The sequence below is a fragment of the Sinocyclocheilus anshuiensis genome, unplaced genomic scaffold (assembly GCF_001515605.1).
Source record: "Sinocyclocheilus anshuiensis isolate Anshui unplaced genomic scaffold, SAMN03320099.WGS_v1.1 scaffold1623, whole genome shotgun sequence".
Taxonomy (NCBI): Eukaryota; Metazoa; Chordata; class Actinopteri; order Cypriniformes; family Cyprinidae; genus Sinocyclocheilus; species Sinocyclocheilus anshuiensis.
This window is the reverse complement of record NW_015553403.1, coordinates 42,357-69,706: the sequence shown is the minus strand read 5'-3', so window position 1 is coordinate 69,706 and position 27,350 is coordinate 42,357. Positions and strand designations below refer to the sequence as shown.

Sequence of the window (27,350 nt, the reverse complement as noted above, 5' to 3'; positions counted from 1 at the left end):
TCCTGTATTGCAGACAACAGATATGATTATTATGCTATAATTTCTATTTGCATTCAATGTTGTTTATTCTTTATTGTGCCCATTGTCTTTATAAATAAAATAAAAAATAAAAAACATAAATTGACATTATTGTTATTTCATTCTGCTTTCTGTAGACTAGACAGAAATCATGAGATTCATGAGAATCATGAGATCACTTTATTGTGGCCCCAGCAGTGATAGTGAGTCTGTGGAAAAGTTTAGAGAAAAAAATCTTCCAAAATAAATAAAGAAATTACAGAACTTGACATCATTACTATTTTATTCTGCTTTCAGAAATCATGAGACTAATCACAATTAGTGATTGTTGAAAGTTTAAGTTTTTTGTAGAAAATTTGTAATACATTTCTACATGTTTTATTTTTCGCAGTAAGCAGGCAATGAAAAAAATAATGTGGAAAATGGAAACTAAATAAAATTATTATATATGAATAAAATAAATAACATTACTAATTCATTCTGCTTTCTATAAACTTGACAGATATCATGTTTTAAACCGCATAAACATTTCATTACACCAAATACACAAAATAATGTTATTTTTAGCAACATCATATGACCCCTTTAGGAAATCTGGTTATGTTTCTACTGTAGTGGTGAGTAGAAAAATTTTTTTTTTTTTTTTTCAGGAAAGTGTTTCCTTGTCATATTTGGGGGCCACTGGCATATAACAAAAAGTTTAGAAATCCTGCTCTGGGGTACACATAGCTTACCCCTGGTTGAGAATCACTGATCTAGTCTATTTCAAGAGACTGCAAGTAAACTCAGTTGCTCTCCAGTCCAATAAGGGGAGCTTGTCTGCGAGTCAGTTCATGCAACTTCAGCCAGTGTTAGAATAGAAGCAGCAATAGCAGCCGTAGTCGGTGGCACAGCTATGTATTTTCCCGTGTAATTATCACAAACTGTTGTTTTTGTGAATGGTTGCATGCCGGTGCCCGCACGATAGGTTGCAATGGCACCGGGTTGGCAAGAGATCGCTTCACAGCATGTGGAGCAGATAACGGGATATGTCCGAGAAACCCTGTCGACCGGCCTCGTCTATCTGAAGTCTGAGCTGGGAATAGACTTAGGCTTGAATCCTGATTTGTGCGCCCCATGGCTGCTCCTTTTATCGGCCTGGGGCGGTCTAGTTCTCATTCTGATTTTATGGGTCTCGGTCTGTCGTGGTTTATCAAAAAGACTTTCAGGGACAGAGACAGGAGCCGACAACACGGGTCCAGCGCAAACGGTGAAGAAGGCAGATGAGCCCAGAAGAAGGAACAGAAAGAAGAATGCTGAGAAGGTTTGCTTTAGAGGCGATTCATCTAAGTGACTCGATTCTTTTGTTCACCACAAAGATTCACCATCAGATTCGTTTACTGCGTGTTGCATCGCGACGCCTGTAGGTGGAGACAAGCGAGTCATTGAATCATTTCTCAAACGATTCGTTAAGAAACGTATTATTAAAATTATTACAATTTCGTGTCTACAAGTCTATATAAAGCTCCAGAAAGAGTGTTTAACATCATACACGGTTTTCACACCTTATAAGGATACGTTTCGTTTGTTCAAGATTGTCCGTTTTGTTCAAAACGCCGACTGGTTCAGTGAAGGGCGTATTTATTCAGTACCAATGGTCCAACCAATGAGATTGCGTTTCACAACCCGCACTCGAATGCTATTGGTTCGCGGACAGAAAAAGTGTCACGCGCTTCAAACTCATGAACAAAACGAGTCGTTCACTTAAAAGATTCATTAAAAAAAACTCCGATTCGTTCACGATCGATATACCAGTTGACATTCAGGCATCCCAGTTCTATTTAAAACAGGCATTTACATACACATTGCATAATTGTGCATTCATTACTTCCCATTGACTTTTTAAAAGTCATCAGTTTTCTAAATGTTTGACAGAAAGGTCAGAGGAACGAACTTGCTGTTGAATTTCAGGTAGAGGCCAAATTGGAAGACGGTCAAGAACTACCAGAAGTGAAGACTGACAAGGTTCATTTATTTTGACATTTACTGTAGTTTTAAAAGAATAGTTCACCCCCAAATACTGTTATTCACTCAACCTGATGCTCCTGATGGTTTTAGGCAAAGAAGAATAAGAAAAAGGCAAAGCCTCCAGCAAAAGAGAAAAAATCCTCTACATCTGTTGATGGCAAAGAACCAGATGAAGGTATGTTTTGATTAAGATGAATCCCATGATTTGTTTTAGTTAATTTATTTTGCTTCACATATAGATGTACTGTATATAGAGAGAATATATTTGTGTGTGTTTCGTTATCATAACAGAAAGTATTTGCTTAAAAAATAGCTTTGACTCAGCACATAGTTTATTTGCATAGAGTGGTCAGAACATGGTAATTGTATCTGTCAGGTACCTGGGAGACCAAGGTCAGTAACCGTGAGAAACGACAGCAGCGGCGGAAGGACAAGACTCCAGGTGATGAGTCAGGCAGCCCAGTAGCAACCGCGGCTTCGAGTGCCATTAGTACCATGGAGGAAGTCCAGACCACCCCAGAAGAACCAGAAACCACCATCACCACCACTGTTTCTACACCTCCAGTCCAAAGAGAAGTGGAGGGTATGTTTACAGCTGTTTACTCTGTTAATAATTTTTATTATACATTACAGGTGGATATAATAGGGGAATCAAAATGATTATTTTTTCCTCCTTTGTAGTCGACCCACCTGAAATTGAAGCAAGTTTTGTACGAGACACTGTTGTTCCTCAAGGTAATTGGTTAATTTTCAATGTTAACAGATTGAGTTGAAGAAATATTTTTTGCACTGATATTGAACATGCCTTCCGTGGTCTTGTAGTTATGCCGTGTTGGCAGGAAGTGCTGGCTGTTAACAGTTCTGGCTGGAGCGATCAGGGCCTGCAGCTTCCTCCTCAGATGGCCAGTGTTCAGGCAGAGAGCTGGACCAGCATGACTGTCCCTACTGAGCGTCAGACTAGTGAGCCCTCTGTCTGGCCCCAAGATATCGAAGGTACTGAAAAAAAGTTTCAATAATCACAAGTTCTTCTTTTAATATATCTCTTATTATATCTTTCATATTAAAATGATAGTCTAGTTGGGGCACATGCTCAATGTATGCCTTGGTGCTCATGCAGGAGATGGAAGTTTGTTTAATATTTAATAATAATGAATACTTTTATTCAGCAAATATGCATTAATCAAAAGTGACAGTAAAGACATTTATTATGGTACAAAATATTTCTATTTCAAATAAATGTTTTTTTTTTTTTTTTAGCATTTTATTCATCAAAGAATCTTGAAAAAAAAATTACAAACAGCAGCACAACCGTTTTCAACATTGATAATAATAAGAAATGTTCCCTAAGCAGCAAATCAGCATATTAGAATGATTTCTGAAGGATCATGTGACACTGAAGACTGGAGTAATGACTGCTAGAATTCAGCTTTGCCATCACAAGAATAAATTACATTTTAAAATATATTAAAACAGAAAAGTCGTTTAAATTTGTAATAATATTTCAAAATATTACTGGTTTTATTGTATTTTTTGTGATCAAATAAATGCAGTCTTGGTGAGCATAAATAATGCAAAATAATTTTTGTTTTCGTAAAACAGGTTCGTGGACTATTGTGGATGGACCTCACAATTCAGTTTCATTCAGTGGCTTGACTGCTGGTAATTAATTCATGAATTGAAATGAATGCATAACTAAGTTAGATTTGCTCATATTCAGCCAGGTTTCTCTGTACCACTTAATAATGTTCAGTCTCACCAGTTCAGTTATCACTATCTCAGTTTAAACACCCCAAAATGTTATAAAAACAACTAGATCATTGAAGAAAAAAACATGTAGCTCTCTGTGTTTGCAGTGCCTGACCTGAGTTGGAGTGCTCAGCCTTCTGTGCCAGTGGATGATGAGTGGTCCGGAATAAGTAAGAAAATCTAAACAAGCCCAAAACCTGTTCAAATTTAGAATCACATACTTACTAAGAGTTGCTGTTGTGTTCCTAAGACAGCACATCTGCAGATCTATTGTGTGACTGGAACGCTCCGTCAGAGGAGTGGGGGAACTATGTTGAGCAACAGCCTGTCAGCGCAGCGCCGATAGAGCCGCCGGTCCCAGAAGTGGCACAGGTCAGTCCGTCGTGCAGCTGTGGGCCTGTGAAACACACTCTTTTTTACCTCTCTGAATATATAATGAGAGCAAATTGAAATCAGGTTCTGACCTGGGTTGAGAATCCAGGTTCTGTTTCTACATTGATATTGATTGATTAGAGAAAGATTGGGCGTTGCAAAGAAAAACGCATAGGACAGTAAATTGACATTTTTTTACACTACAAACAAACATAGTTTAGGGTTTACCAAGCTGTTGAGGAAAAGCTATATAATAAAAATTTAAAATTAAAATAAATGAAACGCTTATAAAAAAATAAAATAAAAAAAAGATGAAATATTTGGTTTACCTGCATGTCATGTGACCATTAACTGACATCAGAGGACTGTGAACAAGCAAAACTTTGAAATAGAGGGATAGTCCACCCAAAATTGAAAATTGTCATCTTTCTCCTGTATAGCTGACTTTTTTCTGTGGAACACAAAATAAGATAATTTGAAGAATGTTGGAAACTAAATGGTAGCCATTGACTTCCATGGGTCCCCCCCTCTCCCCAATACTATGGTCAATGGCTACCGTCAGCTGTTTGCTTACCCACATTCTTCAAACCATCTTCTTTTTTGTTCAACAGTTGAAAGCAATTCATACAGGTTTGGAACAACATGAGGGTGAGTAAATGATGACAGAAGTTTCATTTTTGGTGAACTATGATTTTAAGTTCCATCTGATTCTCATTCCTTTGAGTAGTCAGACCAAGAATGAAAACTGCCTACATTTAATTTCTTTCCATTCTACAGGAGTCTGATAACGAGAAAGATAAAGACGAAGCAGGTGCCCCTGGTAGCGGTAGAGCTAAGAAGAAGAAAAAGAAGAAGAAGGTGGAGGATGCAGTACCTTCTGCTCAGGTGAGGATATTGCCAGAAATCAATTCCAAATAACTGATCTGTTACTTCAAACCAATGCAGGATACATGCATTCAGCCGCAGGAGAAGGCAGAGAGAGACCCGAGCGTTGCAACACTGGCACAGAGTGCAGCGGGAAACATCTCACCTGCCACAGCAAGGGTGAGATCCGTTTTTCAACATTCATCTGGTTATTAGCAATAAAACGAGATCCTAAATTTGTGTCGACTTCTTGACAGCCACGTGTAGACGACACGGCACGTGCTGTACCATCAGCTTCGGTACTGATGCAACAGAGAATGACTGGACCTGAGCCGACTGACAAATCCACTCCTGGACCAACACAAAGTACATTCAACCACCATATTAAGTTACATTAAGTTGTAAGATCATTCATCATTTCACAGGGTTTCTGCAGGTCTTAGGTCTTAATTCACCCTTACACAAATTAAGGCATTTAAAAGGTCTTAAATCGGATTAGAAAATCTTAAATTCATAAAGGCATCATGGCATTAAATGTTGCATGCATTTCAAAAATGTTTTTGGCTTGTTTTCCAGTACAAATATCTAAACATCCCTATTTCAAGATACATTTAAAATGAAGATACAAAGTCTTGTTTTCAGCCAGTGGGGTATAGTTTTTTCCCCTTTTAAATTAAGTTGATTTTTTTCTGACCCCATTAGCAGATTTGTTGTCGTTTTAATCATACACTCACTTCATTTTGATAAATTTCTCAGAAAACAAGACTTCTTATCCCATGCCATTTTGCATCTCAAGTAAATGTATCTCGATTTATGAATCTTCAGACATTTGTACTGGAAAACAAGACAAAAATAGTAATATGGAACATCACTCTTTTGCAGTGTGATCAGTAGGTACAGGAAAAGTTATTTAAATATGCTTTACGTGGTCTTGAAAGGGTCTTTAAAAAGTCTTACATTCACCTTCATAAAACCTGCAGAAACCCTGATTTCAGGTTTCTGTCTTTTCTCCGCCAGAAAAAACGGATGACGGCAAGGAGTCTTCGAAACAACCAGTCAAAAAGAAGAAGGCTAGGAGAGAGACATGAAGATACAGAAGAGATGAGACAACATATGCAATCTTGGGGTTGTACAGAATTTCATACTTCCTGAGTGACTTGTTTTTTGATACCCTTGAATCCCATCCTAGTGTCTACATCCCATTAGGTATATCTAGACGAAGTACTGTAATGTTACACGTCACACTTCATTCAGAATAGTTTCTCTTTTTTATGTATGTTAATTGCTAATTACAGTCAATTTGATATGATTTGTATTTGCGGCAAAATATTTTTTGTAAGAAGATCCTGGCGATCATCGCAAAGCACTAGGGACGTATCAAAAACACTTGATCAAGATATACGCACAGGATCCACCAGGAACCAAGGAGACATGCAACATGTGCAGTGTTGGGGTGCCTCCAGGACCAGGGTTGGGAACCACTGCAATAGATCATTGAGCTGTTACATGAGAGCGTTGTCTCATCCGTAATTTATGAAACACTGAGGTGGATTAGAGTGCATATGTGGATCAAGCCATATGTGAAAACTGAAACGGACACTGAGAGACTTACTGCTGGTGAGCACGAGTAGATGACGCTATTATCAGACAAACAACCTATTAACCGTACGCTTTGGTGAAGTAGTAGTGATGTCGGCCGGGTTTCTTGTGATCATTGTTACACCAGGTACAGCAGTGTCAGGAAATTTTCAATGCCTTAACTTGTGTTGTGCAAGATAGCAGCAACGATCTGTCAGCTGCATGCCGTTTCCTCTTTCGTATTTATTGGTTAATATAAGTCATGTTTAACGAGTAATAAAGATTAAAGAGATTCTTTGCACACCTGTGTCATTGTCTGATTATTCTGGCAGCTATTTGTTTTTTATCTATTTGGCACAAACAGTTGTTAATTACACAACTGTTTTAAAGGGACAGTTCACCCAAAAATGAAAACTCTGTCATTTACTCACCCTCATGCTTTTCCAGGCCTATACGACATTATTCTGTGGAACACATATTAAAATATTTTGATGAAAGTCAATAGGGTCCAAAGACTGATTGGACCGTTTTTTTTTTTAACAAAACATTTGAAATGTTCATTCAAATATAGGTATTAGTATAAGGTCTCAATTGTTAATATTAGCTAATGCATTAAAGAAAATAGTTCCCCCAAAAATAAAACAGCATTTATTTCTCTTAAAAGAACAATTCACCCAAAAATGAAGATTTGCTGAAATTTGACTCACCCTCAGGCCATCCAGTGCCCTTGTTTTTTCATCAGAAGAGATTTGGAGAAATTTAGCAAAGGCCATTTAATTGTTGTCCTCTCACATCAAAATCCATCAACCTATTTGTTTAGAAATGTGAAAAATCTTAAATGTACCTTCATAAAGTACCTCCAACACAAAGTACATTCAACCTCTGTGTAGAATGACTATCAGTGTTTAAGTTTAAAGATCGATTTAAAGATGATTTATGCAGGTCTTGAAAAAGTCATCTTAATTTGCCATTACACAAAGAATATCTGTATTTTTGTCTCGTTTTCCAGTACAAATATCTAAATTATATCAAATGTCTACATTTACTTGCGATACAAAAAAGATAGTTCTGTTTTATATATAGGAATGTTTTGTATTTCGGTTGTACACTCTGCTCAATCTGTACGTTTCTCTCCTGATTCAGACCAGACAACTTTTTCCACTGGAGAAAGCATTATTATGGATTATGCACTCATACAGCATTTCAGTCGGAAGGAATGGTTTGAAGTAAAAAATGTCTTAATGGATTTGATTGTTACAAAAGCACAGCTTTTTGCTTCACAATGTGTTAACTGATGGACTGGAGTCGTGTTAATTGCTTGTGGATTACTGTGATGTTTTTATCAGCTGTTAGGACTCTCATTCTGACGGCACCCATTCAATTTAGAGGATCCATTGGTGAGCAAGTGATGTGATGCTAGGTTTCTTCATCGGAACGGATTTGGAGAAATTAACTTGTCTAGATCTTGAATGGCCTGAGGGTGTCAATTTCCAGCAAATTTGAATTTTCAGGTGAACTGTTCCTTTGAGAGTAATAAATGTTGTAGAAAAACTGTTAGCTCTTTTTAACTGTTAAATGGTTACACATTACAATAAGGTTTCCAAATACATTTATGAAGGTAAACCGATATGGGTCTTCTAAATATTACCGATATGATATCTAAAAAGCAGATGACATATTAAGCTGATATAAACAATCAGATATACACAAATTTACAGAAATTAAAAGGTAATTTGGAATTGACAAAATTTGTAAGACAAACCTCTTATTTTATTTCTGAAGGGCTGTAAAGAGTTTTATAGCAGCAGTTTAATCCATCCTGTAACTGGTTGTAATTACAAAATCAATCAGGTGCTATAAGAATTGCACAAATCTCTAAAAACACACCAGTTACAAAACACAAAGAGACATGTAGTACATTAACATTTGTTTTATTAAATCATCATAAGGCCGCTAAGTAGTGTGCAGACTTCTTAAAGAGAAACAAATGCCCTGTGTTCAGAGCACTGCCCACTGAAGAACTCCAGATTACTGACGCCAGATAAGGCACATTTAGAAACATCAGATCCATCACCCCACCTGAGTAGTGTGCTGAGTAGTGTCATCTGTACATATCAATTATATATCATTCACGGCTGATCAACAGTTTTCAAAGTACCTTCTATGATGGCAAAGTGAATAGCTATCAAATATAAATTCTCAATGTGAAGAATAAACATCTCGAGTCAACCTTTACATCCCAAAATAAATCAAAAGTGTTTACAGTCATTACAGGCAATATTCTCTGTGAGCCAGCAGACTTATGTAAAGGACAGATTTAATTAACCTTACCATTAACGACCACCTTAACCTTTCATAATTAAGAAAAAAAGACTACTACTGTTAAGCAAAAAGAAAAAGAAAAGATGCTTGTTTTAAAAAAAAAAAAATTCATTTTTTGGTATCTCTGCCTCAATGACATCCAATGACTTGCTTCAATGACCCAACACCATTTTTTTTTAAATGATCCTTCACAAGCTACCAACAGCATACACACTAGTAAAGAGGGGAGCAATACCTCCACCTTTCACATTCACACAGAGAACAGCAGCTTTCGAAAAACAATGTATGATCGAGTTCTCTCATTATCATAAACGCGTATTTGAGATTCACGTATCCACACGTGCACAGATCCGTCTGAAGCATCCGTGTATCTGGTGACTGGACTGTCAGAGAGTTCGTTTCACCATGAGACTGAACAATGCAGAAGACGTTTAGAAGTTAGACAGGAACAAGGCATGGCAAATACAAGGTTAACATTACCCAGTGGAGGCCATGATTCAGTCTAATTTTCAGAACTGATGTTTCTCCAAATTCATGAACGCATTTTTAAATATGAAATCAATCTCTTTTGTCATCTGTGTCAGTCAGAGGTGTAAATTAAAATGTTTGAGAATTTACCATTTTTTTCCAGACTGTGCCAATAATGGGTCTCATTCATGAACAACAAGCAAAACAACCAATTTGTAAATTGTTCGAAACCATTCCAACATAAAAGGCTGCACTGAATTGAATAGTTTTATGATTGTTAGCGTATACAATTAAACGTAAATGTATTCTAGAATAGTTTTACAAATATTAACACGTTTGACAATGCAACAATTTTCTTAAGAATGGTTTATGAGCAGTAGAGCATTAATTGAATGCAGCAATTTACATTAAGAATGATTTTGATTCATTACACCAATATATGCAAGAATGGTTTTACAAATATTAGCGCATTCAACTGAAAGCAACCGCTCACGTTTATGGATGTTGGCGCATTTACTGCAATGCAACAATTTAAGAATGGTTTGTTAGCAATAGTGCATTTAATTTAATGCAGCACCCTACACAAGTATGGTTTATTACGATTGATTGCGCATTTGATTCATTACTTCCAATTAACACAAGAATGATTTTACAAATATTACAGCATTCAATTTAAATTCAACAATTTATCTAAAAAAGGTTTTACGAACATTAGCATTTAATTTAACTTCATGCAACAATTTGCATAAGAATGGTTTCAAAGTTGTTAGCGCATTTGATTCATTACACCAATTTACATACGATTGATTTTACAAATGTAGCACATTTGATTCAAAGCAACTATGTAAAAATGGTTTTGCGAACGTTAAGCGTATTCGAATCAATGCGAGAATTCTTTTACAGATGTTCTTAGCTCACTTTATTCAATGGGACAATTTACTTAAAAATGGTTTTACAAACTGTTTATGCTTGTGTTTTATGAGGCTGAAGGTCTTTATAAAAAGCTCGGATAACAAGGTAAGAGCATTTCTAGGAAATATCTTTGAATAATCAAATGTTGGACTCAAATGGGAATATGGGACAAAGACATAGGGGCTTCCGAAGTATGTACTTTTCACCAAGCCATCCAAATGGACACAACACGATGCGCTCTTCACTGATATGACATTCTCTGACCAAAAGGAGAACTACAGCTACATTCAACAAGCCTATTGCCTGAGCCAAAGCAAACCGCACACAACCAGCCAATCATTAAAAAAAAAATCATGCAGATAAAATACAATGTGTTGAGTAATTCGTGAAAATGAGAGGCAGCGCATTAATTATAAAAGCCAATATTATTACTAAGATAACCAAAGGCAATTATGACAATTCAGGAATAAAATAAAAAAACATCAGGATATGTAGAGTGGTTATTACTACCAAAGAGGCCAGTTCTGACTGAGTTACTCGAAATGGAAGATATATAACAAAATATCACTCCACCCACCTGGATAGCAATACAGTACATAATCAAAAGTACTAATTTACTGAAGAGGAAATGCACCAGACTCACAGAGTAGTGCAGCAAACAATGCTGCTCATGTAGTTGATCGGCCTGCTTCACTATTTCCCTCACATGGCAAAAAAACGAATTTTACCCCTCCTAAAGTGTCGGCCTGACCCACTGCGACACGTCAACCACGGGCGGCCGAAGCTACGCTCTAGTCATCATGAAAGAAATGTAAGGAGAGAATGCAGCTTGATTCTAAGGCAACAGAGGTTTTTCAATGGTGCCCATGGGCACAGAGGATACATGAAGAGTCTGTCTGTCAGGAAACACATCCTTCCTACTGAGTCTGTGAAGTGGTCAGTGAATGGACCAGCTGATGAAGTTTCTGCAGCATCCTGACTTATAAAGTGAACCAGTGAGTACAGGATCAGAATGTCAAACTTTGGAGAAAAAGAGAGAGAGAAAGGACAGAGAATCATGGGATCACTAGATGGCTCCGCTATTACAGAGAAAAACAGAAGGTCTGTGGTGCAGTAAAGGCATGATGTCCCATGAATTCACTGGCCATGTGCATGTGGGTGAAGTCTGCAGGCAGTGCGGCATTGGTGCTAAGACTTGTGCCTCTGGGATCCACAAGAATGCTGGGAGTCAGCTAAGAAGCAGCTTTTTTTTTAGTCGGGTGCAGTCCTGCCTCGGTGCCAATGTTGACCGTGATGTTGGTGTAAAGAGGCTGGTAATCCCGGGATACGATCTCATACTCCACCGTATTCATACCGTCTTCTTTCCACGTACGCCGGGTCTTAGCCAACATGTTAAACCTGCATGAGAGGAAACGGCTTGAACAGAGGAAGTTCTAGCAGATGATGCTATCATATGTTAAAGACACATTTCCGGGTCTTAGCCAACATGTTAAACCTGCATGAGAGGAAATGGCTTGAACAGAGGAAGTTCTAGCAGATGATGCTATCATATGTTAAAGACACATTTCCGGGTCTTAGCCAACATGTTAAACCTGCATGAGAGGAAATGGCTTGAACAGAGGAAGTTCTAGCAGATGATGCTATCATATGTTAAAGACAAAATGTGTTAAGGTGCAGTCATATTTAACACTGTTCTGTGAATTTCCACGGTCGAAATGCAGTCATTTCAATAGGAATCCACACAATTGGGAATTTCGCAAAATGTTTCCAAATGGAGATTTCGCAACAAGTTTGAGATTTGTTGCGTTTCCCAACAGAAACCTGCTTGGTTTGTAAGTGATTTTACAAAATAAGGCAATGGACCATTTTTGCCCACTAAATTTTGCTAATGTGATCGCACCTTTAGAATGTTAATGTGCAGATTTCACAATCAAAGACTACAGAAAGACACTGAAACATTCTGTCATCACAAGTTGTTGTCTATTTATCAGATGGTTGTCAGGTGATTCTACCTTTTGGGATTCACTTCATTGCCTTTGTCGTGCTTGTGTTTGATCATCTTATATCGGCCCACTTTTAGAGACGGACGACTGATTAGCATTCCTCCAAGTGAGACCCTGAGAAGATGAAGTAAGTTAGACAGTGTTGCAAAAAAGCAGAAGGCGACTCAGGATTGGGTTGGGAATAAATCTGAGGAACTGGTTCCCTTTCAATTCATAAGTGTCAATTTAATTGAATAGGCCACACCTCACAGGAAGCTGCATTGCAATTTCAATCTGAATAAAATTCGGTGAATTCCTCTACATCACATTCTGACAAATTCAGCACAAGCAATGCATTCTAGGAAGTGAGGCGTTCTTTCACTCTGGTCCACAAAAGTTAATTTAGTACATGTGATAAAATACACTAACATTCAAAAGTTTGAATAAAAAAATTTTTTTTTTTTCATTTTCAAAGAAATTAATACTTTTATTCAGCAAGGAAGCATTAAATTGATCAAAAGTGAAGACATTCATATCCCGGTTTCCACGAAAATATCAGCAGCACAACCGTTTTCAACCTTGATTATTGATAAGAAATGTTTCTTGAGCACCAAATTAGCATATTAAAATTATTTCTGAAGGATCATGTGAGACTGAAGGCTGGAGTAATAAAGCCTGCTGAAAATTCAGCTTTACAATCACAGGAATAAATGGCATTTTAAAACATATTGAAATAGAAAACAGTCATTTAAAACGAAATAACGTTTAACAATGCTACTGTGTTTTTGATGAACACAGTTAAAAAAATCTTACAGATCTCAAACTTTTGAACACAAATGTATACAAGCTAAATACAAATTATTTTTAAACTTTTTAAAAAGGCTTTGTCAAGCCAACATTTCAAGTCTTTGGCAAATTATGCTTTTCAAGTTAAAAAATGTCACCTATATGAATTTCTTTTTAATTGTACAGCATAACTATACAGTACATTTTATATATTTTTTATTCGATCCTTTGCATGTGGCCTAGCTTGTGAGCCATGACTCAGCTATAATGTTCACAAACATCAGTCCACACAATCCGCCTCTATAAAGCAGACAGTAACACTGTCAGATGTGGACACTTTAGCTTTGAACTAGAGAAGCTAGAAAAGACAGGTGGTTCATGGCCAGCTGTGTCCCAAAGACAGATGTCCTCCCACACAGACCTCTCCATTAATCTACACACACACAAATCATCTGTGCACACACTCAACCCCTCCAAAGCAAATAAACACAAGATCCCCCGTGCTCACTCACCGGACACCAATGTCATCGTCCTCACCACCCCAGCCCCAGTAACTGTTTGGGAAACCATTCATTTTGAGGTACTGAACAGGGGTCAGAGCCGATACTCCTCCAAAATACATCTTATAAGGCAACCTGATTGACAACAGGCAGGAGAAATGCACAACAATATAAATGTGAAGTAATTCATACTTTTAAATCACTTTAGTTCAGTGGCATATTGTTTTTTGTTTTGCACCTGTTTATTCAACTATAAGCATTTTATTGTTACATGAGTTTGTTTTTATTACAGATTTCACTTTTTTGTTGTTTGAAAGTCACAGTAATGCATTCTTGGAGACCTCTTATGCCATCATTTATTTTTGCTACTTTTTAAAATGCTTTTAATAAATAGATTTTGTGTGGAATTTAATTAAAAATATCATTAAAATATTACATTTTTAGTGTACATAAAAGGGTAGCTTACAAATCGTTTTATTCCACAATTGTTTATTTACTCCACAAATACATGTGATGTAAATTGATCTGATAGTTTATCATGCATATTAGGGCTGCACAATATAATCGAATTTCTAATCGCGATTACAATTATGGATGCCACAATTACGTAATCGTTCAAAGCGCCAATTAATCGTTCAAAGTCCATTTATGTTATTCTGCTCGCTTAAGATATGTTTTTTCTTTCTACATGTTATGTTAAGGGTTTTCCATTGTTTTAGTTTTAGTATAACATTATAATACCATTCATATTTTTTTTATAATTTAAAGAAGAAACCAATCCGATGTATATTTGACATTTGAGGCTTAATACTATAGAAAAACACTAAAGGTTTTTCAGATTTCAGCTTGTTTATTTTCATATAAAAATACGGCATGCAGTTGCATCAAACAATGGTATAAACATCATTCAATGTAAATTGTGATAATCGTAATTAATAATCGCAATTACAATTTCAAGGGAATAATTGACAATTATGATTTTTGTCATAATCGTGCAGCCCTAATGCATATGTGCATAATCTATGTGCAACTGTTGAAGTGAAATGCAGGCAAATTAAGTCTAATTAAACGCAGCTAGAGAGCGGGCAGAACACTGACTTGTAGCCAAATTTGTCCATGGCAATGGCAGCATGTTTGGGGTGAGCGTCGCAGATGTAGGTGTTGCGGTCGTCCTCGGGAATGAGGTCCACGTCATGAAAGAAGAGACAGTCCCAGTCCTCTTCCCTCATGGCTTCGCGAAATCCCACGTTCATCAGCTTTGCTCGATTAAAGGTGTAATTACCAGCCTACACACAGACCATTATTGTTATTGAACAATTTATAATGATAAAAACCTAACATACAGATTTAAGCTATTATTTAGTGTCTGTAAAAACAAGACACTAAATATAAAATAGTCCATATAAAATCCAATTACACAAATACTGATAAAACAAAGCATACAAACTCAGCTGTGCAGCCTGTAAATCCTCCTGAGAACCAGAAAACAAGTTTTGAGAATTTGTTGGTTTTTTGTCATTACATCGGTTGGAGCATAAGAAACAAATGGAGAAAATACATTTTTGAGAAAAAAATAAAGAATTTATTCATATTTTATTCTATGTCCTTTGTAGAGGACGCCAGGACTGTTATTAATAAAAAAACAGACATGAAAAGGCACGTATAGGCAAAAACAACATTTCATTTTTTCATTCACCAATCAGTTTTTAGGTTTCAGGCTATTTAGCCAAACTTTGTACAAAGATGATTCTCAACTATGTTATGAAAGATATGATTTGATATAGGCTACTACTGTACCATAAATTGGTATTCCCATTCTATATAATATCCATACATTGCATCTAATTTGCATATTAATGTATCCTTGGGGCAAACCATAATGAAAAAAGAAGTGTAATAATGGGAGTAATAACGTGGCATCATTTTCATAAGAATATCTCATATTTCATCGGAATATTGATCTATATTCTCTAGGGATGTAACGATTCACTCAACTGACGATTCGATTCACGATTTTGATTTCACGATTCGATTTCCTCACGATTTTTTAAACAAAATGAGATTGAAGAAAAGGTGTCGTTTTATTAGGCTATTGCTGCACGTTTCTTTGTGAAATTGAAATATGGCAAAACTAAATTGAAATTTTAAAACAAACCCCAAATCAAACAAGTTACACAAATCAAAGAAATATCTTATTATGAACAAACTAAGGCTTTGTCTGTGCTCTTTCCATTTAAAATGAGAGGCAACCACTGGATTTGAATCATGATCCAAACAAAGATGCAGCAGACATGCAGCATGAGTAGTTTTTAATCTAAATTATACTGTATAATTTCGAAATTTAGAGCAAAAACAGAATGGTCTGACTTTAGTTTTGTGAAACTATACTACATAAAACATATCTGAACGAAACAGCAGACGAGCTGAATGAGATGCAGATTCACTCTCTGACAGCAGGTGGCGCTTATGGAACAGCAATGATACAGTGTTTCCAGGGTTACCGCTGTAAACAAAGCAGAGCTGCTACTACTTTAATATGCATTGTTCAGAGGCAAGATGAAAAGAAAATACCACGTTTCTAAAGATAGTCAGTTCCGCTCAGAGATACATTCATATAAACTCCTACTCCAATTGTATCACGATTTGTTTGGCATCTCAACCGATTTTCGACCGGCTTGCGGTTAATCGTTACATCCCTAATATTTTCTTTCCTATTGATTTGTTGTGTTTCCCCAAAATGCCTGATTAACATGCCGTTTGTCCTAGTCATATTCCGATTTGAAACCCCATAACATTTTTCTGAGATGTTTATTTATGACAAACAATTTGAAAATTAGCCAGATTTAAACGATATTTACAAAACATTATCATATTTTCCTAAGAGTGATAAATTTCATCATTCTGTCAATATCAGTCATTTTTAAAGAAAAAGGAGAAGGTGTGTTTATGATCAAACCTCCAAACATTTGATATCTCTAAAAAGCCCTAAATGTGCTCTGTACAGGACATCCAGACATAACTGTGGCATGTAGGGTCTCAGAGAAATTCACTAAAATATAATGTCCTCTACGGAGGACAAAAGTCTATGCCTGGGTCCCAGGAGGATATACATTTATACTCATAAAAATGGGCTGAATCTATAATGTGGTCAGGATTTTCAGAGCAGATTAATAAGGATTACAGTCTAATCCTTGGCCTATTGACGTGAAGTGGGAATATCAAAGTCAGGAACATAAGAAAGTAGATGATTTTCTTTTCATGGTAATGCATCGTTTTGAAGTCCATAAACGGCATTTATTTGAAATAATTTTTAAAAATGGAAAATCTCACTTCACTGTCACTTTTAAAGTGTTATTTTAGTATGACTGACATTCCATTAAAGTTTTTGTTAAAATTTAGAATTCTTTTCCTTCAATATTTTATATAATTAATTGTAATATTTTAATTGTAATTTTACTTAAAGTTTTAGTAATTTCGTTGTGTGCTTTTGTTATTTTTAGTAGTTTTTAGTAGTCTACACAAGTTATTGATTTTTATTTCAGTTTTAGTTTTAGTTATTTTAGGACATCAAGTTGAACTAAATAAAAATGTTTTATGATTTTAGTTTTACATAGTTTAGTTAACTATACTTTTAATCAATTTAACGCATCCTTGCTGAATCAAAGTATTATATATGTATATTTTTATATACGAGTCTGATTGAATTACAACAGGACAAAAACTGTGACCAAATAAAAGTAGGATTTCAATCTCATTGAGCTTCACAATTCAGCAAAAAAAAATCTGAGCAACAACAATGCAACTCAAAACTCAAAAGGAAATTTCATCCCGTACATCTATAATCCTACATGAAACTGTATTAACCCAGGAAGCCAACAATAATAAAACCAGACAATAAAGCCTGGGGAAACAGGTCTGAATTTGGCACATTGTTGTATTAAGATAATTTTTGTTCACTAAAATGAGAGATCAGCTGGAGGGGACGGTTGACCTGTCAGAGTGAGTTGTACAGTTTTGCATCTAGATCTACAGGATAAAGTGATTACAACTGACTCTGACAGGAAACAGGAGGCGGCACAGTTGAGTTGCACTATAATAGAGCTGCATATTTAATATGTAACTAAGCAACAAATTCATCTTTGTACAATATGTGAAACTGTGAGAGCACGGTCTAAAATTAACACCCACCAGGTGCCAACTGAGAATAAAATTTGCTTTGGCAACCAAATAAAATTGACAATGTATGGTTTAATCTAGGGTTTAATGTAAGAATGATAATCTGACCTTTGCTGACTAGAGTGAATCAAATGACAAAAATACAAATCATCTAGTAGAGGAAAGATCAGAGATTTTTCAGAAAACCCTGTGATTAAGTTTTTCCTGGAAAATGTACCAATAGCAGCTTAAAGGGTTAGTTCACCCAAAAATAAAAATTAGGCTGCGTTTTACTCACCCCCGAGGCATCCTAGGTGTATATGACTTTCTTCTTTCAGACGAATCCAGTCGGAGTTATATTAAAAATTGTCTTTGATCTTTCAAGCTCTATCGTTGCACTCATCGGGTGTTGCATTGCTTCTGTCCAAAAGACGTGAAATAAAAAGCACCCTTCCATAAAAAAAAGTGTCTCACACGGCTCCGGGGGGTGAAGTCGGAGGATTTCGATATAAGCCAAGAGGAGACTGGTTTTCCTTTGCTAAAGTAAGGAAACTTTGCTTTTTTTGATCCTGTAAACAAACGATGGTTTTCACGAGACTCACCGGCGCATGCACAACGCTGACCCCATACGTCATGCTCCCGGGACTGCTTCTGTGTACAACTGCTGGCACAAGCTAGATTCAAGTGATTATTACGTTTTGAATATGGATATTTTTCTTACAAAAACGCATCGATTCGCTACAGGAGGCCTTTGTTCACCCCCCCGGAGCCTTGTGAGACACTTTTTTTTATGGAAAGGTGCTTTTTATTTCACATCTTTTGGACAGAAGCAATGCAACACCCAACGATATTACAACGATAGAGCTTGAAATATCAAAGACAATTTTTAATATAACTCCGACTGGATTCGTCTGAAAGAAGAAAGTCATATACACCTAGGATGCATCGGGGGTGAGTAAAACGCAGCCTATTTTTCATTTTTGGGTGAACTAACCCTTTAACTAGAAAGTTTTTATTTTACTTCCTCTAAGTGGCAACACTCAGCAAAATGATTATGAGGGACAAATTTGCAACGTTTGCTGTCATTTCATTGAGAGACTCACTGTCTACTGAACAGAGACTGTCTACTGAGCAATATTTATGAATAGCAAATTGTTTCCAGTGAGAGAAAAATTTAAGTTAGTGATTTCTGCATCACCTAATTAAATCCCAACAATAATAACAGGCTGCAGACGCACCTGGTGAATGATATAGATGCCATAGTTGAGCTGCTGACGCTGTAGGAAGGGATGCAGATAGTAGAGGAGGAACTTGAGGTGGTGCTCCCTATTTCTGTGGGGAATGATTATTGCAGTGCGGTGGCGAGCCTCACAGTTTGGCGGCCTATAACGCCCTCCACGGACAACAAGTGGATTCTTTCTCTCCACCTCAGCAAACGTAAGCCCAGAGGGGAAAGTGACACGAATTGGTCCACCTGAATAAGTAAAGAGTGTGAACAGGAATATTTACTGGATGAGGTTGAGGCATTTGACTTTGTTTTAATAATAGGGGTGTCGAAATTAATCGTTTCTTCGATTCATCGTGATGCAGACGAGGACGATTCGGTATCGGTTCAGTAATAGACCATAACCGATTATATACACACACCCACCCACTACTATTTTTTCTTTCTTTTCATAAAAAAAAATATTTTCAAAAACTAACATAATGATATGATATTCCCAATAGTGAGACAGATCAGGAACTTGATAGCACACTTCCAAGGGAGCTATCAAACTCACCAATCAGAGGAGACTGCTTGGGGCAGTAGGGCATGTCCTCTTTATTAAGAGCAGGGCCCAAAAGGGAGAGGTTGGCGTAAACATCCGTGTGGTTGCGTCCAACAACTGTTTGTCCTGTCGTAGTATCCGGCTTTCGGAAATTCCGGAAAAAATATGACACTCTTTTCTGGTAGCCCTCTCTAGAAAGAAGAGCCATGACCACTAACTGGACGCCCAAGAACATGATTAGGTAGCGCCATTTGGACTGCAGTGTGTACATGGTGATGGAACTGTTCAGTGGAAGTAGTGTACCACGTTTGAGAGTCAGATAAACAGTCTCAGTGAGTTAAGGTTGGATAAGTGTGAGGAACTGAACTCTACGGTGGTCTCATTCCTCGTATCTTAGATACTTCAAACTTTTACTTGCATGCAAACAGGAGAAAGTAATGAAACAGATATGTCTTGGAAAGCTATAAGGCCTGGAAATGTAAACAAACAAATCGTTTCAAGGATTGGCAGATGGATCTGATATGAGGAGTGGATGTAAACAGTTCGATGAAGCACAAGGCACTTTAGATGTGATGGATGAAACGGCAAAGGAGAGGTATCATTTATTCTAACAGATGTTCTGCTGCAGGTTGAATTAGATTTGCTTCACTCACTGGCAGTCTTTCAGCCTATTAATATACAACTCCAAATGGAAACTCCCAGTGGTCCTCTGGTGTTTTCATGATTCAAAGATCTACTGAGCTTCCATTAAGCTCCACCAAAGCTGTAAGGATGGAAGGATGTGTCCACTGGCTGAAAGGAAACAGGTTTTGTTCTCAGCAGCAACGGTCCTGTAAAAGTAAAGCGTGGGGGCCACAAAGGTCCAAAGTATTGTTTTGTAGAGTGTTGGTGTAAGATAGCGAGTATGGATATGCTTCTTGGATATGTAGGAGGGGGAAAACAAAGAGGAGGGGGGGAGGGATGATTTCCAACACCCCCAGCTACTGTCTCATTCTGTCGCCGTGCAGGAGGAGGGTCCAATACCCTGTCCAATGCCAGCTGGTCAAATGACAGGAGTCAGTGTCTGAAAAACAAAGGGCAAAGCTTTACAATGTGTTTATTTTTACAATAAGTTTATTTGCTTCCGTACTCCATACTAATTCACTCACGCATGTGGAGGATCATAAAATAAATATATAGGCCTATATAATTGGTTTATTTATTTTTTAAGGATAGAAATACACTACCGTTCAAAGTTTGGAGTCTGATTTTTTTTTTTATAAATTGATTTAAATTGACATTCATCAAGGATGCATTAAGTTTATCAAAAATGACAGTAAATACATTTATAATGTTACAAAAAATCTATTATTTAAAAAAATGCAAATAAATATAATTTAAATAGCCTACTGAAAAATATGTATGACACTTTCCACAAAAATATCAAGCAGCAAAATAGTTTTTAACATAATATTATGATAACATTAAGAAATGTTTCTGAGCACCAAATCAGCATATTAGAAAGATTTCTGATGGATCATGAGAAAATTCAGCTTTTCTATTACAGAAAAAAATTAAATATTTAAATATCAAAGTCATTTTAAATTGTATTAATAATTCACAATATTACTGTTTTTGACAATATTTTTGATCAAATAAATGCAGCCTTGATGAACATAAAACTCTTCATTAAAAAACAAATCTCACTGGCCCCAAACTTTTGAACATTACATTATATAATAATGATAATAATAATAAAAATGTATCAAATTATTATTATTATTACTACTGTTGTTGTTGTTGTTGTTAAAAAGGAAAAACAGTTCAAGAAATATTCATGGCCAGTAAATTTCCTCAACTCACTCGCCAATGGCAGGTGTGGCAAAAAGTTAATTTTGGACCCTATGTACAGCCGTTGGAGAGCAAACACTACCAGCTTATGTCACTCCCCCCTCCATTCCTCTTAAATGTGTTTAGATGAATAAAGCCTGCACTTGGTTCCAAGATGGCTGACTTCCCAGACACAGGCCTTGTCCAAGGGGAAGGAGGCAAACATCCTCAGCGGGAAGGCTGGAACTCTGCTTGTCCTAAAAGCCACATCGCTCCTGCTGGGAATTCTGTCCCACCACCACCAGGATCACTTGCTGGAAAAAGAGACCTGGGGCTTCAAACAAGCTTTATTTAATCTGCCTGACACAGTCTGGTGGATCTGTGCTTACAAATCAATTACAGCTCATTAAAACCACCACTCACAGGCCAATGATCCTAATCTGGGGAATAGCACAGGGATTGGTGGATTGGCATGAAGGGAAGATGAGGAGACAGTGTGAGGAGACGCGTCATCTCTTACTAATCTCATCTTCAGCTGATCACAGATCACAGAGAGGACGCTAAAGAGAGAGGCGTTAAGGGCAAGGCTGGCGGAGATGCTGTAAATGACATCTTTTCACTGTGGTAAATGAGGTCAGAGAGCTTAAAGTTTGGCTTTATGCTCACTAACACGCACATTCTGTCTCAACCTATTAGGATGGAAGTTACATCTTGGTGCGTCTTTAAGAAACACATCTGATTGGGGTCAGGAGAACCCGAAACCAACCACTGTATCTCTAACTACACATTGACAAAAGGACAGTCAGTAATGACACCGATATGGTTTCATGACGCAAGTAAACAAAACATGCTCCATTTTGAGATTTATATAACTAAAATTAATGATCATTTTCAGTTCAGGAAGTCAGATTCATTATGTTGACTCAGTAACCGCTGAATCATTCGGTGAAGGATTCATCATACTGATTCAAAACAGTAACTCCTTTTACTGCCGTTTTTTTTTTTTGATCGCCTCTAATAATTTATTATTAGAATTCCATACAGAGACAGTAAACTAACAAAGACGAAGAATGGGAGCTCTCTGTGCGCTCAATCACTGATGTTTTCAGCGCAGTCAAAATAAACGTCCTGCACACTGTCAAAATAAAAGTTTCTTTTGTTTTTATTTTAAAAGTAAAAGTCGACCAAACAGAAAAACGTATCTGCCACTGTGGTAATTTAAAAAAAAATCTCGAAAATAACCAGAATGTTGCTTTAAAGGTGATGCTCTATCATAACCTGTCACCATATTTGAACCACAACTCAAATCTGACGATCTCTGTAGCACAAATCATCCAAAAAAATTAATTGTATGATCTATGTAGAGGCACTCAAGAAAGCCAAAAAGCCTTCTGGCAAGGGACACCAATGCAAAGTCAAGCATAGCAGATCTGTGGCCACTGGACTGGTCTGGAACAAAATAACAGTCTTACTAAGCCACATGAAGATAAGAAGAAAGACGGACGAAGCAACCAATATTAAGATAGGACCGAGATGGAATGAGAATATTGCGTCCTTTTCTTGCCTTGCCAGAGCACATGTCCCCCCGTCCCCCTTGCATTCTGGATTCAAAGGGACAGCACTGGCATGACTAATAGCATCTTCTCAAGCCAAGACACACAATCCTTTATCTTCTTCCTTTCACTCTCCTCCCTCACACGGCAGCAAGCGTGCATCTATACACATAAGGCTACAATTGGCACAATATTTTGTGCCTGAGGCCTTTAATATTTTTTATGCATACACTACATAGCCCACTGACAAACACAGAGGAATGGGACATGACTGAGTAAATATAACGTGCATTAACATAAATATACAGAGAGATCTTTCCTGCTGCGTAGCCTGTGACGACTCGTGTGGCTTTGCTCAACAGTGCAGCAAAGAGAGAAGCGAAGAACTGCATGACGCTTACATGAGGCACCAACAGTCTGGCTGAACTGAATAATGAGATTGCATCTGCGCTAGCATCCAACATCTCCATGGAGAGTGGAAAAATGTGTTAGGCCGTCCTTAACTAAAGGACAGCAGCAAGGCTGGTGAAGTCCACTTGACACAAATATATTTTAGACCGTTAAACAAGATGATTCTCTGCCTAACAGTCAAGAAATTGGCCAATATTTGGCCATTTTAAGACTCTAAAGGCCCGTTCACACCAAGAACGATAACTATAAAGATAACGATATTAGCATCTACACCAGCGAACGATACTGTCTGTTTATTCTAAGCGCACGCGTGTCTGCCGCTTTAAATTCTTGAGCTCATTACAGCATGATTGATTCTGATTGGCTGTCAATGTTTTTATCGTTCATCAGCTGGAAAAAATCGTATTGAAAGTAGTGCTGGGCGGTATACCGGTTCATACCGAATACCGGTGTTTATTTTTGTTATGATACTAATTTTTTAAATACCGCAATACGGTGTATGTCGCTTAAACAGCGTTCGGAACGCGACACTGTTTGAAAGGGGTCCCTTGCCGTTCCCACTGTATATATGGGTCAAAGACGAGACGTCACCATTTTGGTGTCCGCGTCAAATTACATTTACAAAAATCATTTTAAATGCACAAAAAAAACATCTTAAATGCAAGTAAATTGTCTACTTTCATATTTCAAATAACGTTTGTGACAATAAAATTTCAAAATATGGGGGAAATAATGTTCCAAAGTGTAAAATTGTCATTCAGTGTAATGGTCCAGACTTTGATTGTACCATTACATCTTTAACTAAACATATAAAATACCAAGTTAAAAAATATATTTGTTGTCTTGGCATTTTCAAGTAAGTATTGGCTGTGTTATATTAAAAGGACTATGTCTTATTGTTTTTTTAAAGTATTTAAATGGACAGGGGACTTTTGTCTCAAAAATGCAGTTTAACTGAAATAACTTTACTGGTCAAGTTCACTGTTTGAAATAGGTGGCCATTTGATTGCCTGAAATATTAGCTGATGTAGAAGTTTGGTCATTCAGGGTAGTGGTTTTGTCATGCAGTGTAATTTAAATTCTCTGTTACACCACAGTGTCATCCATTACCTGAATGACAGTATCACTGTATAAATAACAATTTTAGCATCTTATTGATATTACAGATAAATTAGGAATGTTTAGCATTGACAAATGTGTGTTAAACTTAATAAATATTAATATTTTAATGCATTTTGTTATTGTTTAATTTGATTATTTATTAATTATAGACACCCATGAACAGAGGGAGTCACTAGGCACTGTAAAAAGACAAAAAGCTAATAAACTAAGTGTGGGCCCAGTAGCTTGGGTGGCACTCTTAAAGCCCGTTCACGCCAAGAACAATAACTATAAAATAACTATAACAGTAACTATGTTAGCCTCCACACTGATGAGCCTCCTCACTAAGCATGTGCTGCAGATTTGTTGTCTGCCACTTTAAATGCTGGAGCTCTTTAAAGTTGAATGAATTCTAAATGGCTGTCAATGCTTTTATCATTCATCAGCTGGAAAAAAAATCCAACAATATAAGAGATTCCAACAATATTGTTTCTCTGTGCAGTTATCGTTAGTTGTGCTGTGGAATCTGCTATTCTTTTATACAGAAGGTTTTTTTCCCCACTTTTTTTTTTTTTTTATCTTTATCCTTACCGTACTTGGTGGGAACGTGCCTTTAGCCAAGAAAAGAGAAGGGTATAGAGGATTGTAATTGTTGGTATAATAGCTTGCCAATATTTCTGGGCAGAGAGACCCCCTCACTACAGTATGTCAGTAGTTCAAGAGAGATCACTGAGGCCCACCCCAAATACTCATCCTGATAATGTCATTTATGTTTGCAAACAGAAAGTATTAATAAATGTGGCTGCAAGATGGAATTTTTGAGGCCGAGCAAGTTGGAAATGAAGTGACAAGCTAAGCAAGCATGGCAGGGGAGCATCAGGAAAATGCTTATTATATTTCAACATCTGTTTCTGCAGTCATTTACTCAGGAATATTATTAAAACTAATTTAATGACACAGATTAATACTAAAAATATTTCAGTTATGGGAACAATGGCAATGTTATCTCTCTTTTTGGCAAATCGTCATTCAGAGTAACAAACCATGGTCATTCAGTGTAACACATATATTTATGTCAAATGAAACAATATACTTATTCTGACCTGTACTTATTAAAATACAAATAAGAATATATGATCATACTAAGTTTTAATATATTTGAAATGATTTTCACTTCCTTACAAAAACTTCTTGCTGGCAAATTGGAAAACATAGTGGTTTGAAGGACATTATCAAAGTCTAAGATTTAAAAATTAAAGTTAATTGATATTTGAGGGCTGCACTGTGATGCTTAAATATAGTCTTTTAATGTCATCAAATGATTCATGTTTTAAATATGCCTAACAAGATTTTTTTGGTATATAAATATTGTTACACTGAATGACATTTTAGTGCATGTCTTCTGTCAAACATAATAAAAAATGCATGATAATTATTTTTTGTTCAGAAAAATGTAAACTTAAACAGGACACATTATAATGTATGGGGAAAAAACAAAACTTAAAGCTGTATTGTACTTTTATTTTTTTGATGCTTGAAACACCCTTTTCGTCTTTGACCCATATATATATATAGTTTTAGATGATTATATATTTTATTATTTTATAAATACTTTGGCAAATAAAAATTTACAATTATTGCAATAATTTATTGAAATTTCACAGTAGCAAATTAAATATATAGCCTATGCTCTGATCATATCAGTATTGATCAGTAAATCAAGTGATTATGTAATCACAATAAGCTTGTGGTTAATTGTTTGTACATATTCAGTAAATGTGTTTTTTTTTTTTTTACGTTTTTGAGCATCTGTTTAGGAACATTCTCAGGCAATTACTAAGTAATAACTGCCAAGCAATATACTGATTTACAAGTATTAAAAGACAACAAGTATTATAGGAGAAAGGAAGAGTGAATAAAATTTGAGCGGCTTCAAACCGTCAGAATCTTTAGCCAAGTCAGAGAGACCAATTAAATGTTGGCTGGAGCTGCAGAGCATCTGGATTCCATGTGTTAGATTATGAGAACGGTAGAAAAATAAAGGAGTTTGAGAAGTTTGGATTCCCTGGATCCTGCAGCCTGCTGTCAATCATATCTTAAGAGAAAACAATCCCTCGTTCTCCTGCTTCACTGTCACAAGGTCAACAGTCAATCTATCAGCCAATTCACCAACATCTGTCCATGTACAGCACAGCATGTCCCTCCAAAGCCTACAAGATCACTCAAATACACACCATCTGTACAGTAAGCCACAGAGCACTCAAAACCGTGCTGTTCAGCAGCTTTCTACAACATCAGTATGTGGCTTCACACTGCCTAAATGGCAGTACTTTTCAAACACATCTACAAAAGGCAGACGGTGTCACAGAGGACGCTGTGAATGGCCATTCTGGAAAGAACTAAACACAAAAGTTTTAAAACAACAAAACCACCTTAAAAACAATTGTCAGTAAGAAATTGACATAGCCTAGGCCTACATGAATAAATGTCCAATGCTCAACATTTTTTTCAGACAAGTAAAACTGAATTTCCAAATACCTCCTGTCCAAAAAAATAAATAAATAAAATAAAAATATAAGTTAAATAAGTTAAAATAAGTAAAATGGTATGAGGCATCAAACATTTTAGCATTCACACACTGTCTCTTTCCACCTGAATCAATCTCAAAACACTACCCATTCAAAAGTCTGAAATTATAGGCCTAGGCCTACATTAAATTGATCAAGTGACAGCAAAGACAATTACAATTTTACAAAAGATTTCTATTTTTTTCTTTAAAATGCGGTTCTTTTTAACTTTTTATTCATCATTCATCCTGAAAAAAAAAATGGTATCACGGTTTTCACAAAAACATTAAACAACACAACTGTTTTCAAGTTTAAAAATAAGAACAAATGTTTATTGAGCACCAAATAAACTGATTTCTGAAGAATTATGTGACAATGAAGACAGGAGTAATGGTTGCTGAAAATTCAGCTTTGCCATCACAGGAAGAAT

At 36.5% G+C, this 27,350-nt stretch overlaps 2 protein-coding genes across 7 annotated transcripts in view; one reads left to right on the top strand and one right to left on the bottom strand.

The window, feature by feature from the left end:
• The first annotated feature begins 846 nt into the window (after positions 1 to 846).
• Positions 847 to 6,341, top strand: LOC107668302 (protein LYRIC-like). 4 transcript variants are annotated; one of them, XM_016460135.1, is made up of 13 exons: positions 847 to 1,321; positions 1,969 to 2,022; positions 2,116 to 2,200; positions 2,402 to 2,608; positions 2,707 to 2,760; positions 2,848 to 3,018; positions 3,625 to 3,684; positions 3,879 to 3,941; positions 4,022 to 4,143; positions 4,921 to 5,028; positions 5,104 to 5,187; positions 5,265 to 5,373; positions 6,025 to 6,341. In XM_016460135.1, the coding sequence occupies exons 1-13, from the start codon at positions 992 to 994 to the stop codon at positions 6,093 to 6,095; spliced, it is 1,518 nt and encodes a 505-aa protein (XP_016315621.1). In that variant the 5' UTR covers positions 847 to 991; the 3' UTR covers positions 6,096 to 6,341. The 4 variants fall into 4 exon arrangements, with proteins under 4 accessions (XP_016315621.1, XP_016315620.1, XP_016315619.1 ...); XM_016460134.1 differs by having other exon boundaries at positions 1,933 to 2,022; positions 4,921 to 5,001; positions 5,089 to 5,187; XM_016460133.1 differs by having other exon boundaries at positions 1,933 to 2,022; positions 4,921 to 5,001; positions 5,086 to 5,187.
• A 2,198-nt stretch (positions 6,342 to 8,539) lies between these two features.
• LOC107668306 (beta-1,4-galactosyltransferase 3-like) overlaps positions 8,540 to 27,350 on the bottom strand; it is a 37,339-nt gene continuing 18,528 nt past the window's right edge. The window contains exons 1-7 of one of the 3 annotated variants that reach the window (XM_016460144.1): positions 26,292 to 26,645; positions 19,492 to 20,542; positions 18,949 to 19,184; positions 14,654 to 14,841; positions 13,568 to 13,690; positions 12,300 to 12,404; positions 8,540 to 11,685 (exon numbers count right to left, since the gene is read on the bottom strand). In XM_016460144.1, coding sequence (XP_016315630.1) covers positions 11,520 to 11,685; positions 12,300 to 12,404; positions 13,568 to 13,690; positions 14,654 to 14,841; positions 18,949 to 19,184; positions 19,492 to 19,750 — 1,077 coding nt within the window. In that variant the 5' untranslated portion in view covers positions 19,751 to 20,542; positions 26,292 to 26,645 and the 3' untranslated portion in view covers positions 8,540 to 11,519. The other 2 variants (XM_016460143.1, XM_016460146.1) reach the window with 2 other exon arrangements.